The sequence below is a fragment of the Agelaius tricolor genome, unplaced genomic scaffold (assembly GCF_023055355.1).
Source record: "Agelaius tricolor isolate 1412-34295 unplaced genomic scaffold, bAgeTri1.0.p SCAF_17, whole genome shotgun sequence".
NCBI classification, from domain to species: domain Eukaryota; kingdom Metazoa; phylum Chordata; class Aves; order Passeriformes; family Icteridae; genus Agelaius; species Agelaius tricolor.
The window spans coordinates 4,442,269-4,458,945 of NW_027269277.1; the positions used below are offsets into that span (position 1 = coordinate 4,442,269).

At 40.9% G+C, this 16,677-nt stretch overlaps 1 protein-coding gene across 2 annotated transcripts in view; it reads right to left on the minus strand.

Moving 5' to 3' along the window:
• Positions 1-16,677, minus strand: part of LOC139597161 (connector enhancer of kinase suppressor of ras 2-like) — a 175,386-nt gene that overhangs the window by 111,164 nt on the left and 47,545 nt on the right. For both annotated transcript variants that reach the window (XM_071442186.1, XM_071442187.1), the window contains exon 3: positions 788-951. In XM_071442186.1, the coding sequence (XP_071298287.1) occupies positions 788-951 (164 nt within the window). The remainder of the gene's footprint in view (positions 1-787; positions 952-16,677) is intronic.

Here is a 16,677-nt window from a genome sequence, read left to right on the forward strand (position 1 = left end):
TTATTTTGTGTTTTAATATTTTCGATATTCTTCCACATATCCACCTACAGGAACAGAAGTAATTGTTGTCTTTAGAATTAAGTTAATGCATCACATTTTATTAGCTGGTAGGAATAAAATAGTAGAGGAAAAAAGAATTTTTTGATATCAAATACTTTGCTAAGAGTTTAACCAAATTAGTAACCTAGTAATTAATAATATGAACAAATAATGTCCTTCCAAGAGCTTGTAGGTTGCTGAAAAAACCCAAACCCAACTTTTAGTCGACACACGTGTCTATCGACTGTGGATAAAGTCAATTTTACCACTCCAGTCTCATCTTAAAGCTCATTTTAAACAATCTTCCAGTCTAATTAGCATTCCCTTCTGGCTGTGTGGTACCATCCCTCTGAATGCTGGCATGGTTAAACCACTCAGGTCTACTTGGTTCAGTGCAGTGTGGCAAATGTCAGTGAAATATGAGGGCATATGGCACATAATTACAGAACCATATGGATGCCAGGAGTGATAGTCAGCAGCATTTGAATGCAGGACCAAGAAAGTCAGAGGAAAAGCAATCAAAGACCATCAGACATAATCATTAAATGGATAAATATAGTTTCTGTGCAGCTGAGAGAAGCCAGGACATGTCTGTCCTTTACTGAAGCAAAGGCTGTGTGAGCGTGTGGCCGTAGAGGAATCTCTACATTATTTTTAGTTTGGTTTGGTTTAGTATTTTAGTTTTTAGTTTGGTTTGTAAATTTATAAACAGAGCTGACCAAGGTGAGTGATGCAAGGAGTCTCTTACCAATGCACAGAGCAGATCCACTGCTTCCAGGATCAGCTCCTGGTGGCCAATGCGAGTCACCCCCAGCTCCTCCAGCTCCTGGTGAGTGATGTGCAGCAGCTGCTCCCCATTGATCTTCTCTCTCTCAAAGTTCTTGATGTATTGTTGGAGGCAATCATCGAGGCCTGGTTAGAAAAGCCAACAGCACAGATTCAGAGAGAGGAGAAAAACCCAGGGAAACAGTTCTGTAAGCTCAGAAATTTCTTGGGAGTGCAAGCATGCTTCCTTGTTTGGGGCTGTTATGGAGAGCACGCAATGAAAATCATAATTTAACTTAGATAACCCAGCACAAGTTGCTAAAGAGAGAAGTTTATATCACTGATGTTATTTTCAACATTTTTAAACATTTTAATAGTAATTCAAAACCTTCATGGAGACAAGGGAAGGACAAAGCAGCACAGAGAGTGGCATTATAAAAAACCTTTTTCTCGTGATGTCACAAAGACCTAAATATAAGTTTATCTTATGATTAGGAACAAATTCTTCCTGTAACTCTTCCAGGGCTCTTCAAGGTCATAGAGTTTGACAGTCCCTGATCAAGAAGAGTTTTTCAGGCTCAGTAACCACCCATACTGACTCTGCTACAACCACTGCCAATTCTCACCCCAGATTATCCAGATTTCTGAATCCAAACACCACAAAAATGGTTTTGTTACAACACCTCCAACTAAGAACACAATTTTACCCATGCACAAGGAAATGTTCCATTTCACCCAGAAACTTGATAGGGAGAGAATAATATTTTGTTTCTCAGACCAGAGGAGAAACGGATTAAGGACGCTGAAAGATTTTTCTTCCCCCAAGTCTGTTTCTAAACCACACATGCCTTGAATTTCCAGCCAGAACAATGAGTTGAACACAGGGATCTACTGCTGAAAGCTACATAAGGTTCCTCAGAGGTCCCTCAAGGACTGTCAGATTCAACAGAAATCTGATGTGCACATGATGTTCTAGAGAGCTACAAAATGCACCTCCAATAACTCCATCTAGCAAGGAAAGTAAAACTCATTCTCAGTTATTTGCCCTGCAGTGATGCAGGTAAATCCAAAATCCATAAAATTACAGAGATCCAGAAAGCACAGAAATAACCAACTTGGGCATTTATGACAGAGCTTTGAAATGTAATTTCTGCACACAACCATTATCAAATAGACTTTGAGTTTGCAGAGCAACTGAGACAAAGAGTTCTGACACCTTGGATGGGTGTGCTGGGTGTCCCCACTCCACACCCCAATCAGCACAGCTCAGGTGGGACAAAAGGACTGAGATGAGAAGGGAACAAACCAAAGGGTTTGTCCTCACTCAGTAAACACAAGGGGACACATGCAGTTCCATTTAATTAACTCTTCTCTCAACACAATCCAATTATGTGCTCTGCAAACCCATAGTCCTGAGTTATGTTATAGATAAAGCTCATTTACCAAGTCAAGTGCACAGCTTTGTGTTCACTTACACCTATGTCCCATACAAAGCTAGTTCAGTGATAAAAATGTCATATTTTATGGTGTAATTCAAAAGCATGAGGTAGTTTGGGAGATTTTTAAAGCTCAAATCAGCAGTCTGTAACTAATACCTAAACCTTTTCTCTATTCTAGAATGGTCTGCAAATAGGAAACAACTTCTTTGCATCTGTTCATTATTTTTAATGATCTCATGAATGATTTTACATAAGTATAGTTGAGTTCAATTGGCTGAGTCACTGCAAATTCTCTGTTTATTATTTAACATTTTAAACTCCAAGCTGTTGCACATTTCTGTTCCCTCTTGCTCCAGAACAATTCTTAAAACCATTTTAGAGCAAAAATTCCTAACCCCACACCTCCCAGATTTGCTTTTAGTGGACATTGCCCCAAAACTCATGAAAAAAGTCCCAAAACTGCTACTAGATATTATCTTCAACAAAAGCAAATTAATTTAAAAATTTAGGATCAGTGGGCCCCAACAAGCATTTGTAGCATTAAGAGAGATTTAGGAAAATCCAAGTGAATGTGCCACTGTGAGAAGTGTGCAGTCAGATGTATTAAACCTGCCTTTGTGCCAGGGAGAATGTATGACAGCAGAGCAAAATATCAAATTTGTATTATTTGTGCTGCTCTGTAATAGCTCCCCAGGGCACCTTTACAAGGCATTTACTTACTGGTGCAAACAGTGTGGCAGTTGACAAGAGAATATAGAAATATATCATTAAAGGGCCAGGCTGTCTCACAGAATGACAGCACTTAATAAATACACACCAAAAAAGAGAGATTTGCCCATTGCTCTCTGCTTTTCTGTCTCTCTGGGAGCCAAGTACTGAAATGTGAAACATTCCAAAGCAGGAATTCAGCATCAGGAAAATCATCTTTATTTTCAGGGCTCCAATTGTTTTTACATGAAAAGATCCCAGATGAAATTAGAAAGGGTACAGAACGAGCTCATGTTGACTCACCCAAACCAAATGAAATATTTATTTCCTCGAGCCTCTCAGGTCTCATTAGTGCTCTTTATGCATTTTCCCTCAACATCATTTCTGTTTACAGATAAGTATTAAAGCAGTTCAGATTCATAACTGAAGAAAGAAGGAGTTTTAGCTCTGCTTAGATGTAGGTAAATAAAATTAACCCATTGGTCCCAAGATACACAACATCAGTGTCAGGCAAGAAACACAGAAATTTGCAGTTCTCTTGCTGCACATTCTTATTTTATTTGTATGCATTTTGTAACTAACCAACATCTCCTTCAGAGTACAATAAAGTGACTGAAGAAACATTGTTTAAACATGGATGTTTTACTTTCAAGTCAAGGCTTAACGCCCACGATGAGAAAATTACAGTTGGGGGTTGGAGAATTTTTATTTCTCCAACCCAGATGGGCTCAAGGAGTTAACTCACTTGAACAGAAAATCAATGAAGGTTGAAGACATTTACTAATCTCTCAGTGTTGTTTGAGAGGACAAGAAAAAAGGAGTTATCCATCAGCCCAAGTGCTGACTGAGTCAGCTGGGAAGCAGCTCTGGCTGAACTTTGCATTGAAAGCTGTATAAACCCTTGTGCTCAGAAAATGAGGGAAACCAGGGAAAACATCCCATAAACCACAGCCACCTGAAAACTCTGACATTTTCCTGCTGGATGGTTGGATGCCATGATCTCAAAGGTCTTTCCAACCTAAAAAATTCTATGATTTCATAGTCTCTCTTTCCATTAAGTTTAAAAAAAATCATATTGAATCCACATGGCCTAGGAAAACTTTATCTCCATATTCAAAGAGCAGAGGAAAGGAAGCAACTCTGATATGTTGACTGCAAACTTATTTTTCAAATAGAGCATCTAAAGTCAAAGTCAAGAAAACATGAATAAAAAGGAGTTAGAAAATAGAAAATTGTTAGGGAGAAAGGGAAGGAAAAGAAGATCCAGTCAGCTTGAAAATGTTTATTTTTAGAAATGCATAATTAAGGAAAAAGGAATAATTGAAACAGAAAACAAAGCAAAGCCCTAAAAATATCTCTAAATCTGATTTAGGTACTCAGAGCAAACATTACAGAAGAGATGCCACATATTGTGGGCAATAAGGTTCACTGAGATTAAAATGAATCTTTCCATCCGTGTCAACAAATGGCAGGTTTGGTTTCCATTAAAAGCACAAACATTGCTGCCCTGTTATGCAAACATCTGTCCCTTTCCCTCCACTGTTGGACAGAGATATTGAAAATATTACCATTATTTATTAAAATATCTGTTCCTTCCCTTCTGCACTGGACAGAGACAGTGAAAATATTACCAATATTGTAAAAATGACTGTAAAATGAATGACGAGAAAGCCCAAGGTGTTGCCTTTTTTACAGGAATGGCACAGCCAGCACAGCTCTCACAGGAGGAGAACTGCAGGAGCAGCAACTCTGTCACATGTGATCCATCCCAGAAGAATTCCTAAGTTTAAAATCTGTAATTTCAAACTTTTCATCAATCTCTCCATCACTTACAGGCATTTATTCACTTCTCCTTTTTTCCTATATTTCAACAGACTTTTGCAACTTACTGAAAACTACTCTGCCTTTTTAATCTCTCCTAAAGAAATCCTGCCCAAAGGATGAGCTTGTTGCTGCTCCATGAGAATTCCCAGGGGAAAATGCAGCAGCTGGCAGGAGCAGCAAAGCCTGGCTGTGAAAGGGGGGTCAGGGCAGGGCAGGTCCTGCCAGCTCTGCCTGGCACAGACACAGCAGAGGAGGGGATGCAAAACAGCCCCTGTGGTAGGAAAATGCAGTGTTGATTTTGGGTTTTAGGGTGAAAAAGAAGGAAATCAGTTGGTGGGAATGCAATGACCGGTCCTGGCTTCAGCCCTGCTGCAAGAGGGGTGAGATCCTCTCTCCCATTGAGGCTCTGACAAAGTATTCAATGGTTCTCCTGATCAAAACCATATCTAGAAATTAAAAGTACACAGCACAACACTAAACTCCCATTTGCACAAAGGCCTATAAATAAATATAGTATAGAATCTGAATATAATATAGAATAAATATAACAAAGAATCTCAGAAGTGTCTGTGGGATCCAAAGGACAAAAGCTGAAAGTTGATGGGATGGTCTGTTTGCTCAGAAGAATTACACTTTGGCCTGCCAAGACAAATTAATAACCTATTAATGTGCCTCATTTGACCATTAAAGAGCTAGAAAACAGCACTATCTCTGGTCTTTTAGAATGATGACTTGTGAAAAATCAACAGATCAAAGTGAAACAGGAACAAATATCAATTTTCTAATGTTGATTTGCTGTTTCTGGACTTGCAAGTCTAGAAAATCGGCTCTTCACTCATAGGAAATGTAAAATCTCTCACTACTGTGCTGGAAATTCTCTGATTAATTGGGGAAGGCAGCATGAACTTCTGCTCCTGTCACAACCTTCAGTTTATATATGCAGATCTGCTTAAATACATCCAGCATTTAACAGCATCCACAGGCTCAGTCCAAGTGTAATTTTTAAAGAAAGCAAAAAAAAAAAAAAGTTGGGTTTGGTGTTTGTTTTGTTTTTTTGTTTTTTTTTTTTTAAACCAGGGATATATTCCATATAAAGCAATATTCAGCAGCTAGCTCGAAAGATCTGGAAGGAATTGACTGGCTGGCTGAGAGACTGGAGTGAATTCATGCCTTTTCCTAAATGCAATTTTATTGAATACACACATCAATTCAGGCGTGTTCTTGATCAAAACCCCTTTGATTTATTACCCTGGGCTCAGGCACAGTGGAGCCTTTCCAATTCTTACGTAACTTGTAACAAGGAAAATCATCAGGTGGGTATTTTTGCCAGTGACGTTCAAAAGCTTTTTAAGAATTATTCAGTCCAAATAAAGAAAAGGCATAATCCTCAGGGCCATGTTCACACTAAGCTGACTCTCAAATACCAGATATTTGTTCTTAAGCTCTTCAGGAGGAAAAATCAAAACTATTTAGAGTGTCAAGAGAAAAGTGTCTTCATACTACCACAATTCAGAAAGAGACAGATGGAACGGGTTTGAAAACACCAAGCCTGGAATATTTCAGGCCTCAACTCTCCTAAACTTCAGAGTATATTTGAAATCTAAGGATTGCAATACTTTGCATCTTTAAGCCTACATGTCACAAACCTGACCTAGAGAAATACAGTAGCTAGATGACAGAATTCCGCCAAAAAAAGTACATTTAAAATCGCAACATAGCGATTTTAAATGTAGAAGAAATTCACAGCAGAAATTCACCACCACAGAAAAGGACAAAAAAAAATTCCAATTGTTGTGAAAAGAAGAATGCCTCAATTCTGGCTTTATGTGACCTTTGAATGGTTGACTGTGCACGTAGAATGTGTTTAAACGTTGCTTCCCGGCTGAGTTTCCTCTGCGTCACTGCGATATTCACAGGGATACAGATGGATGTTTTAGATGCAAATACAGGCAGACTTGTGCTGCTTGAATTTACAGATCCTCATCTGCATGAACAGGAACTGGGGCGGGATGAGCACCCTGAATTGATGCTTCCCAGGCACCAACTGACACCAAAAGTGTTGGCTGCCATTCCAGGCTGCAGCGTGGGTGGAACCGCACTGGGCATAAACTCTTCACTGGTGTCAGGCCACTGCTGCAGGCTGGGCAGTCCATGAGCTGCTGCCCTTGCTCCATTCTCTCTCCTGAGGGTGTCAGATCCACAGGAGCACCAGGATCTGCCCTGTCCAAGCCCCCTGCAGACACTCTCAGCTCCAGGATCCAGCTGGGCTCTCGACAGCTGGAGCACTTCTGCATTTCTGGCCCTTCATTCCTGCTCCTCATCCTCATCCTGCAGCTGTCCCTGCCTCAACTGTGCCAGCCACAAGAACCCTCTCCCCCTCTTAGCACAAAATTCTGGGGATTCTTCCCCTAAAAAAACCCTGAATATCTTCAACTCCCTTCATTCACTGCCAGCTCCCATTTCCCCATATCCCATTTTTTCTCCTTCCACGCTGCCACTCTTATTTTCCATGTGTGAAAAATAAGAGCTTGTCAGCTCTGCCTCCTCTGTAACCAGCAGGGAAGCAGATTTGGGAGAGCATGAGCTGGAAACTTCCAACCTTGCTCCTCTTCTCTCCCCAGACCAGGTCACAGCTCCACTCACAGATCCACTCACAAAGGGACAAACGCCTCAGGGAACAGAAAAATCCACAGCACGTTCCTGAGTACCCTTGTTATTCCCCTCCAAAGTTCCTCCTCCAAATCAGGACAAACACCACTGTCCCCTCACCACAGTGCATGTCTGAGACACAGACCAGCCTCCCAAATTCTACTCCATAAGCAAAACCAGTGGAGATACTACTTCAACCCTGTAACTTCTTTATTTTATTTTTAGTATGGCTAAAGCAAGGGGCTTTCCCATAATCTCAGTGCCTATAAGTCCAAGATCTTTCCAGCAGCAATTTTCCAAGATAACTATGTTATCAAGACAAAAGCTGGGCTCAAATGATCAATATTTTAAGAATTCACAGCAGCTGAGAAGGTTCGGTAAGGGGATGTGTCAGGCAATATTAATAGCAAACGAACAAACTGCTGAACTAATAAAATTTGATTTAATGCTATGCCATCACCCTTAAATTGACATTCATATATATGAAGTAAATGACTTTATATAGCTCTGCCTTCATTACCTATGAATGAATAATAGGAAGTGAAGCCATTCTAACTTTGTTCTCAGCATTTGACAGGTGCCATGGAGCTGTGGGATTACCACGGAAGTCATAAACAGCATTTTCAGGAAGCTTGCTGGAACCAGACCTGACCACAAAGAGGTTTCTGGAAGAGAAGTGTCATGCACAGAGAATGGATCACATTCTCAGGCCCAAGTGTGTGCTCCTTGCTGCCACATTTCCCAACAATTTAACCAGTGCTGTTACTGAGGAACTTCCCATAAAAGTGACAAAACCCAGAAGCGTCTTAATTAGCTCTGTGTGCTAATGAAAATCTACATCTTTCCTTAGCTTCATTAATTTTCTCCTTGATGAAGACATAACCACAGCTCCCAGTCATTCCTGAAGCAGCATGGCTGAGGGATGACCTGGAAGTGCTCATGAGCCTCCAGGTCCTTCAGACCTCCCATGTAATTAATGAAATTATTCCACATTCCAGAGTGTCTGAGCTGAGGACACTGGGACCCTGAATTTGTTATGTTTATTTTAAAAGAGAAATGCTTTGGCCCAGTGCAAGGCAAGTGCTTTTATTTGCTGCACTGGACTATGTAAAAACAGCTTTATTTTTTTGCATCTTTAAGCCTACATGTCACAAACCTGACCTAGAGAAATACAGTAGCTAGATGACAGAATTCCGTGTTTGATGGGAGCCTGTCCTGACAGAAGTGCTGGTGCCAGCACAGACATCCTGGAATACATGTCCAAATTTAACAAAACTTTTAGAACCAACTAAAAAGACAATACAACATATTTTTGGACTTGTGAATCTATCTAGAAGAATCCTCATGATTTATTCTCAAACCAAAATGCAGATTTAGCACAATTAAATTCCTAAATCTCTTGGTGCAGTCACAAAAGATGTCTGTATCAGAATAATTCAGTGATAACAAACATCTCTGACCTCTGGGATCAGTAAGAACACTGAGAAGAAAGAACATCCACCCTTTGTACTCGAGGGATTGCATTGCCTACAAGTGGAGAATTGATGTGCTCAGGGCTCACATTGCTCCTTGTTGCAGCAAGGGCCAAAGGTTGTGTTCTCCTCTGCCTGGGTTGGAGGGCAGGGACAGGGGAGACTTTTCCAGCTCTCTGCTCCCCAGAAAGTGTTTTTGCAGTAACCATGAACTTGCTGCCAAAGATGGCAGAGGGGAAAAACCTCTCACTAAAAAAAACCAAACAAAAACCCCAAAACCACCAGGAAAAGGAGCAATTCTTAGGCAGAGAGTAAAATATTAGGGAATCAGTATTTCCTTCACTAGAGCCTGAGCACATTGAGGTGAGTTTATTTCAGATAGTTTCCACTTTAGAAAGGTTAACAAGTCTAATAAGGAAGGAGCAGCATTAACCATGTCTCATCTACAAGCACTGATCTTAAAAGCAAAAGTACAAGAACAAATAAATATAACTGAAAGCTCCTTCCTCCACGCTTCTGAGGATTTATCCACCTTGTACTGTGCACAGGAAAGTCTTAATCACAGATTGACCTTCAAAAAATGACTTGGGTATCACACAAAATCAAACAAACCCTCACACCAAGGAAGCTCTTGTACAAGTACTACAGGGATATGCCCCATTTGTCCCTGTCTTAAATGTGAAGGAAAAAATTACTGAAGAGTGAGATAACGAGCCTGTCTGAGCTAATCAATAGAGAGGAGGTAACCTGTCAGACAAAATTCATGTAATAGCAAGACAGACATTTAGAGTTCTGTGAAATGAGTCCTTCCCTAAAAGTATCTCTGATCACTTTGCAACAGAGCTGCACATTAAATTCAGTTCATCATCATATCAAACCCCATCCAGGCACAGGGTCACAGATGCCTCAGAACAGTGACTTCCCAGCCAGAATATGTCTAAAAAACTGAAATTTCCTGAGTCACATCTACAGGTGTTCTACAGAAAGTTCTCAATCAACCAAACTTGTGTGGGACAGGCAGAATCCCTGGGTCACATCCTCCTCCCACAAGTGCTAAGGCTTGCAGAGCTGAGGGTGATAAAGAGCTGACAGAGAATCAAACAAAAAGTGTTACAGATGTTTCAGTGCCAAAATACATTAATTCTTGTTTTGACTTCACTGACATATTTTACTAAAAATCCCAGAAATCAAAAGAACAGCCAAATCCAGCGTGGGTGTTTGGAGTGAAAAGCCCAAACAAATCAGATTTCTGCTCAACCCAATTTCTTCAGCAGCCACGAGTCCATGACCTAATTCATGAGTCAGAGTTTAGACACCTGCAAGATGCAAATTCCCAAAGTAGAAGGTGGCCTTGGCAACTCACACAGTTCTTCACAGACAAGCCAAAAATCAGATTGCTGCAAGAAGTAAAGAAAAGGGGGAGCATTTGATCTTTTTCAGGGATATTCAGAAGCTTTGGTGATGGTTTCTGTTGGCAGCTACTCAGCAAAGGCTGTGGATAAGTCAACCTGAGGTTTCACCCATATCTTTCCTGCTCCTTTTTTTCCAAGGATGCCACACACAGCACTGCAGCCCTTGTTTATGTCATCCTGTTGACTCTGTAAATCTGAATGATCTTAAATGAGGCTCTTTCCTTCAGCAGTTTGCAGGAATTAGCTCTAGCAGTCAGTGGGGAGCTCAGTTAAAAGTCAGGTCATTGGCAGGAACTGTCAATTAAGGCAATTCCCAAACTAGGAATCCATATTTTTATCAATAGGAAATGTACAAAACTAACAAAAGCAGGCAAATGGGAAGAAATCAAAGAGGAAAAACTCATCAGCCTGTAAATCCTCCTGAAGAAGCTTTTCCCTTCCCTTTCCCCATTTTTATTCCATGTTTCTGTTCCATGTCTATACCAGACAAATTTATTATGGTTCTTATTGAACAAAATGAGAGCTAGAAATTTTTATTCACTACCACTTTGCATGCAGTGCCAGATTAAGATAGATTAAGTCTCTGGCTTCCACTACATGATGAAAGATATTACTACATCTTAAATCACTATTATTTGGTGTTTTAATTCTGATTTCAAAATGTTTTGCTATTTGATCTGGACATAGTTTATCCAAGATTAAATAGTTCTGTGAGGTAACATGAAACAAGCAAGAATCTTATCATATCTAAAGAACTATATAGCCTAAAGTCCATGAATAAAATATGATTACAACTCAACATATAAGAAAAATCCATCCAGCAAAGCAATAATTCAGTACAAAAAAAGAAAGTAAAAAGCAAGTTACAAAACATTCCAAAGCCATAGGATGTCACTCACTCATATGTTTGATATAAGACTTTTTAAAATACTTAAAGATGATGAAATCTTTGACATGGCAGCATGCAAAAGAGGGACATAGGGCAGACCTAGAGCTTGAATTCCAATCTCTGACAAGCAGCACCAGGCTGGAAGAACTGCAGAGATCCCAACCACCACTCCTGGTTATTTTTATGCTCTGCACAGGTAAACAGTTAAAGCTTTTCTTTCAAGTCATCAGACAAGGAGTAAGAGATACCCAATAGTAACGTGTCAGTGTGTGTGCTGTCCACACCCCCTGAATAGAGCTGCTGGTGAAAAGGTAAATGCAATAACTGTAAAAGTACTCTATTGAGCAGCATAAATCAATTCTGTGTCAGCAAAAGCAGCACAATATGAAATAATGTTTCTGGGGACATTCCCCATGGCTTCTTTTCCCTCACAGCCATTCCCAGTAAAGCCTCAAAAAAGGAAATTCTCCTCTGGTTTATTTTTCATATGAGCCAGAGAACAGAACATGAAGGACAGGAGAGGTGAGCTGGCTCCTTAAGCTCACTGAGCAAGTGGTTTGATCTAATAGGATCAAGCAAAGTGTAACACACAAACAATGAGTTACTGGGAAAGGTGAGTGTACAAACTACAGGTTCCTGTATAAAAGAGCTGTGATGAGAAAAAAGCAGGAAAACCAAGACTGAGGTGTTCCAAAAAGGTCAGAAGCATGACTTTCATATTTATGAAACATTTTTTCTTGAAATTGTTGTATGATTAGCTTTTTCTAAGTTGCCATTTTCCTGAACTTTTAGAAATATCACACGAAACAAAGACAGCCTCAACCTAAGAAACTAAGATATTATTAATTTCTCCATTAAAATGCATTGTGCCACCTATTGCTGCAATTTCTTCTTCCTGGAACACTACTTGGTAAATTAAAATGTAAATCTGGCCACTTCAATCACTCTCAGCACATATGGAAACACTCTGCATCCAGGATCCATGAGGTTTTCTATCCAACATTTAAAAATTAGGAAAAATGAAAATAAAATTGAAAAAAAAAAACCTTGAAAAGTTCTTCTGTGAGGGTTATAATGGCTATTATTTATAAAGGAAGTGTTAAAACCTTTATAAGCCATTTATAACCAAGGGTTCCATCCCAGAGGGTGCTCCTAGGGGCTCTCTGCACTGCCCAGGGCTGGATCCCACCCAAAGAGCAACAAAGAGCAGATGGAGCTGGGGTCTGATCCCACAGATACAGCACAGTTCTGGTCCCTCTTGATGCCTTGAGATTTTAGCTTTTATATTTTTCATATATTTGTAATCCTGCAATTCTTTAATGAATAACTCTAAACTCCATATAGAGTGTAAGCTGCTGTCTCCCCATTTTGGGCAGACACAACAATTCCTCTCCAGGCCTGGCAATCAAGGACACCTCACTGCCTCTGGCCCTGAGAGATGGAAACCAAAGGGACCTGGGGGAGCAAACTTGGGGTCAATGACTTCATTACCTGAGGCTGTAATTGGAACATTAATCCCCAATATGCAAATGGACCAAACTTATAAAAATATGAAAACCCCTGACCCATCATCCATTTTTGGGTGTTGTCCCTGGGGGGCTTCATCTGCCCCAAATGTCCCTGAAGGCCCTTCAATAAATATCACTGCTTTTAGTCCCTTAATTCTGTCTGACCTCTGCTTTTAGGTAGCCCCAAAAGGATCCCCCCAGCATTGAGAGGATTTTGGGAGCACTGAGTCATGGTTGGCGCTCCAGCCTGGCCAGGGACACCGGGGCTGAGGGGACATGGGGGCTGAGGGGGGACAACAGGGCCGAAGGGGACACTGGGGCTGAGGGGTGGGACACAATAGAGCTGAGGGGGGACAATGGGGCTGAGGGGTGGGACACACTAGGGCTGAGGGGGGACAATGGGGCTGAGGGGGGACAATAGAGCCGGGGGACACCAGGGCTGATGGGGGGAGACAACAGAGCTGGGGGGGACATGGAGGCTGAGCGGGGGACAATAGAGCGGGAGGGACACCGGGGCTGAGGGGGGACACCGGGGCTGAGGGGGGACAATAGAGCGGGAGGGACACCGGGGCTGAGGGAGGGGGGGGACACCGGGGCTGAGGGAGGGGACAGGGCAGGGGGAGTTGGCACCTCCAGCCTGGCTCCAGCCCCAGGCAGGGATGGCTTCATGGCATGAGAGGATTTCACTCCTGGCTCCAGCCTCTGCTGGAATTCGTGGGTTCCCATCGTGGCTCAGGGCGGATGCGGGATCCAAACACCCCACACACGACCCCAAACCCAATCCCAGCTCCAGGCATTCCCAGCCGCAGCTCAAAATGCAAAACCAGCACAGGGAAAGAATTATGGAAATGGATTCACTTGTGTGAAATCATTTCAGGTTGCATTAATCACATTGCACAGTCTTAATTGGTCTCTTTTAAAAATTAAAGGTTAAGTGCATTATTTCCCTGAAGTGAGCACAAGCTATTGATTACCTTCAATCTGAAAATTAATCCAGATATTTCATATATTTTACATATATTAAGATGCTTCCTTTTGAAAGATTTGAAGAGATCTACTTTAGATAAGACATGTCTACCACATATCCCTCCCTACTTCATGGCCTCTATAATTAAGAATTTAAAGGATTTCAGAAACAAAAATTGTCAATTTTGTCTTAAACACAGCAGCTGTTTAAGATTGAATTTGGACTTTTCCTTTGCTATCCTTTTATCAACAGCAAGTTACATTCTCCAGTGTAGTTTAAGTAACTTGATAATGTAGACAAATTGACAATACTATTCAGTGTTTCTTTTCCCTAAAAATATATCATTGGGACTGGAAAAATTCAAATTATGACCTTTAACACACATCTAACCATGCTGTTTGCTCCCTGTGAGCAATTTGCAGATTCTAACTTAAAAGAAAAAAAAAAAAAAGTGCTTGCAAAACTGCTAAAAGTCATTTCCAAAACTTGAACGTCCTTGACTTACTTTAGTCATTTTCAGGGACAGAATGAAAAATTAGTATTTCCTCTAGAGGGCTTCAGGATCTGTATTATTTCCCAAGTCAGAGTTAGATTGCACTGAGTGGCTGCACTGGTGAGGGTCACAGAGGCTCCTTGCTGCTCTGATTCCTCCTGCTTTGAGCAAAAATCCCCACAATTAGTGGAGAGCAGAGGTCAGGCCCTGATGGTGCTGCCATGATTTGTGTCCTCACTTCCCAGTGCTGCTGCGAGAATCCAGAACTGGTGGTTATGTGATTATTGTTACCAGAAACACTGAAGTTAATCAATTTTAACTTTGTTTTCCTGCAATTTTGCTCCTTATCAGAATCAGTACTTTCTTTAAACTCTTAGTGCCATACTAACATGAATTTAAAATTTAACAGATCTAAAACACTTCACATATGAAAACTCATACATCAAATAAATGTTGTTGATGATGATGATATTATTTTAAATTTTTCTCTAAGACTGTATTGTGAAAATCCTGCTAAACAAGTTCCTGATGCAGAATTGATATATAAAATAAAATTTAATTGAAATTCAGGACTTCAAATCTAATCACTTTACTGTCTCCATGTTTGCCTTTACTATGTCCATGTCCGCCACCAGAAATCCAAGGCTTGATCAGCCAAGATTTCTGCTCTACATTCTGTCATTTTCCTCTGGTTTTGTGCAAAACTTTGTACTTTCTATGTCTACCTTACTCCTGAGCCACTGTTATTCAGCAGCTCCCACTTTTCAGGTTAAATCCTTGACAGTTACAGGAAACCTTTTTGAGATGCCTCTCAAGAAGGGCTTGGACAACACTCTCAGGCACAGGCTGGGATTTTTGGGGATGGTCCTGTGCAGGGCCAGGAGCTGATCCTGGTGGGCCCCTCCCAACTTGACATATTCTGTGATTGCTTAATTTCATAACTGAAACAGCTGCCAGCCTGTACAACTCTCCCAACCAAGCACATTTTCTTTTAAAATAGAAATTTAATTAGATTTATCTCCCGTTTGATGTTTGACAGATAATTGGAACCTGTGGAAACCATAACTGGAACTAAAATTCCCGCCCAAAGGTCTCCCCTTCCATGGAAAAGGCTCCTGGACACAAAGATACCTGAATTTTTTTTTTTTTTTATGAATTCTGGTGTGATTGTGAAGGCTCGTCTCTGTGGTACCAGCCATTATTTAATACAGGAAGCACTGCAGTGATGATTTGTGAGAGCGTGGCCTTGATTCAACCAAGAACTTAAGTGTCTGCCTGACTTCTCTGTAAAATGCTAATCCTGCAATTGATTTCATGGGAATATTCACGATTCAAATCAAACTGAAGTGCTCTGCTGGAGCGTGGCCAGAGCACGCAGAGCGGTGCAGGGCTGAGCCCAGGCTGCCCAAAGCTTTGGAGATGGTCCCATCCAATTTCACAGATCGAAATTCCTGTCTCTGGAAGGACACCCCACAGAAAATTTATACCTCACTTAGAGCCTCCTCCATTTTGAAAAGTCCCCTACAGGAATTAATGTCTCCCCTGATACTTCCTGCTACACATGAGTGCCAATTTCCTCAGGAAAGATGATTTTTGGTAGTGTGTTTACATCTTCCAGAACTGACCAGTGCACCCCCTCAAAGTTTTTCCACTCCAGGAGCTTGATGTGCCATGACTTAACACCTGCTTGTAAAGAAACTACATTCCTTGCAATTCTAGTAGGCTGCTGATTGAAGAAAGATATAAACAATAAAGAAAATTTCATATTCTGTCTCAATCTTTTAATTGTCTTCCTCTGTAATAACCTTTGGAAAGTACTTTAAGAAATTTTTTACAAAAGCCTTTAAAATTGTCCATAAATATTAGCTTGCTCAGAAAAATACTGCATAACCTTTTAGGGACTCATAGCCTTTCAGTGGACTGAGGGGGAAAAAAAAAAATCACCAGGGGATAAAAATATGAGAACAGTGGTCACATTTCAAAGTGAAGTTACTGACCACAAAGAGATGATGAGAAAAAATTCCAGACCATGATTGATGGTTGGGTCAGCTCTGGAGACCTGGAGCCAGTGAGGAGCCAAGAGAGGTGCAGGTGTCCTGCTGGGCACTTTTCAGCCCAGGGACAGCAATGTGAGACAGAGACATGAAAGAAATTCCTATTTCCATTTTTCCTGGACAAGTCTGTCTCAGCAAGGTCAGGTTGGTAAATATACCGAGTCTGAACTGAAATCAAAGAGATTTGGCTCTACATATGGAAAGACAAAAGGTCAAAACAAGTTTCTTCTCCCAGGATTGAAGGAAAAATCCTTGGAGACTTGACTGATAACAGATGGTTCTTCAATGGATGTTTTTTTCATCAGTTTTATGATTAAACACCTCCAAAAGGTGCTCAGCTGCCTCCACCTCCCCTTTCAGAGTCAGGAAGAGACAATTCTATCAGTTCCACTAGCTCCAAAATAAAACAATCACCCATATTTGAACGAGCAATCCAGTGGTGGAGCTCATCAGAGGAC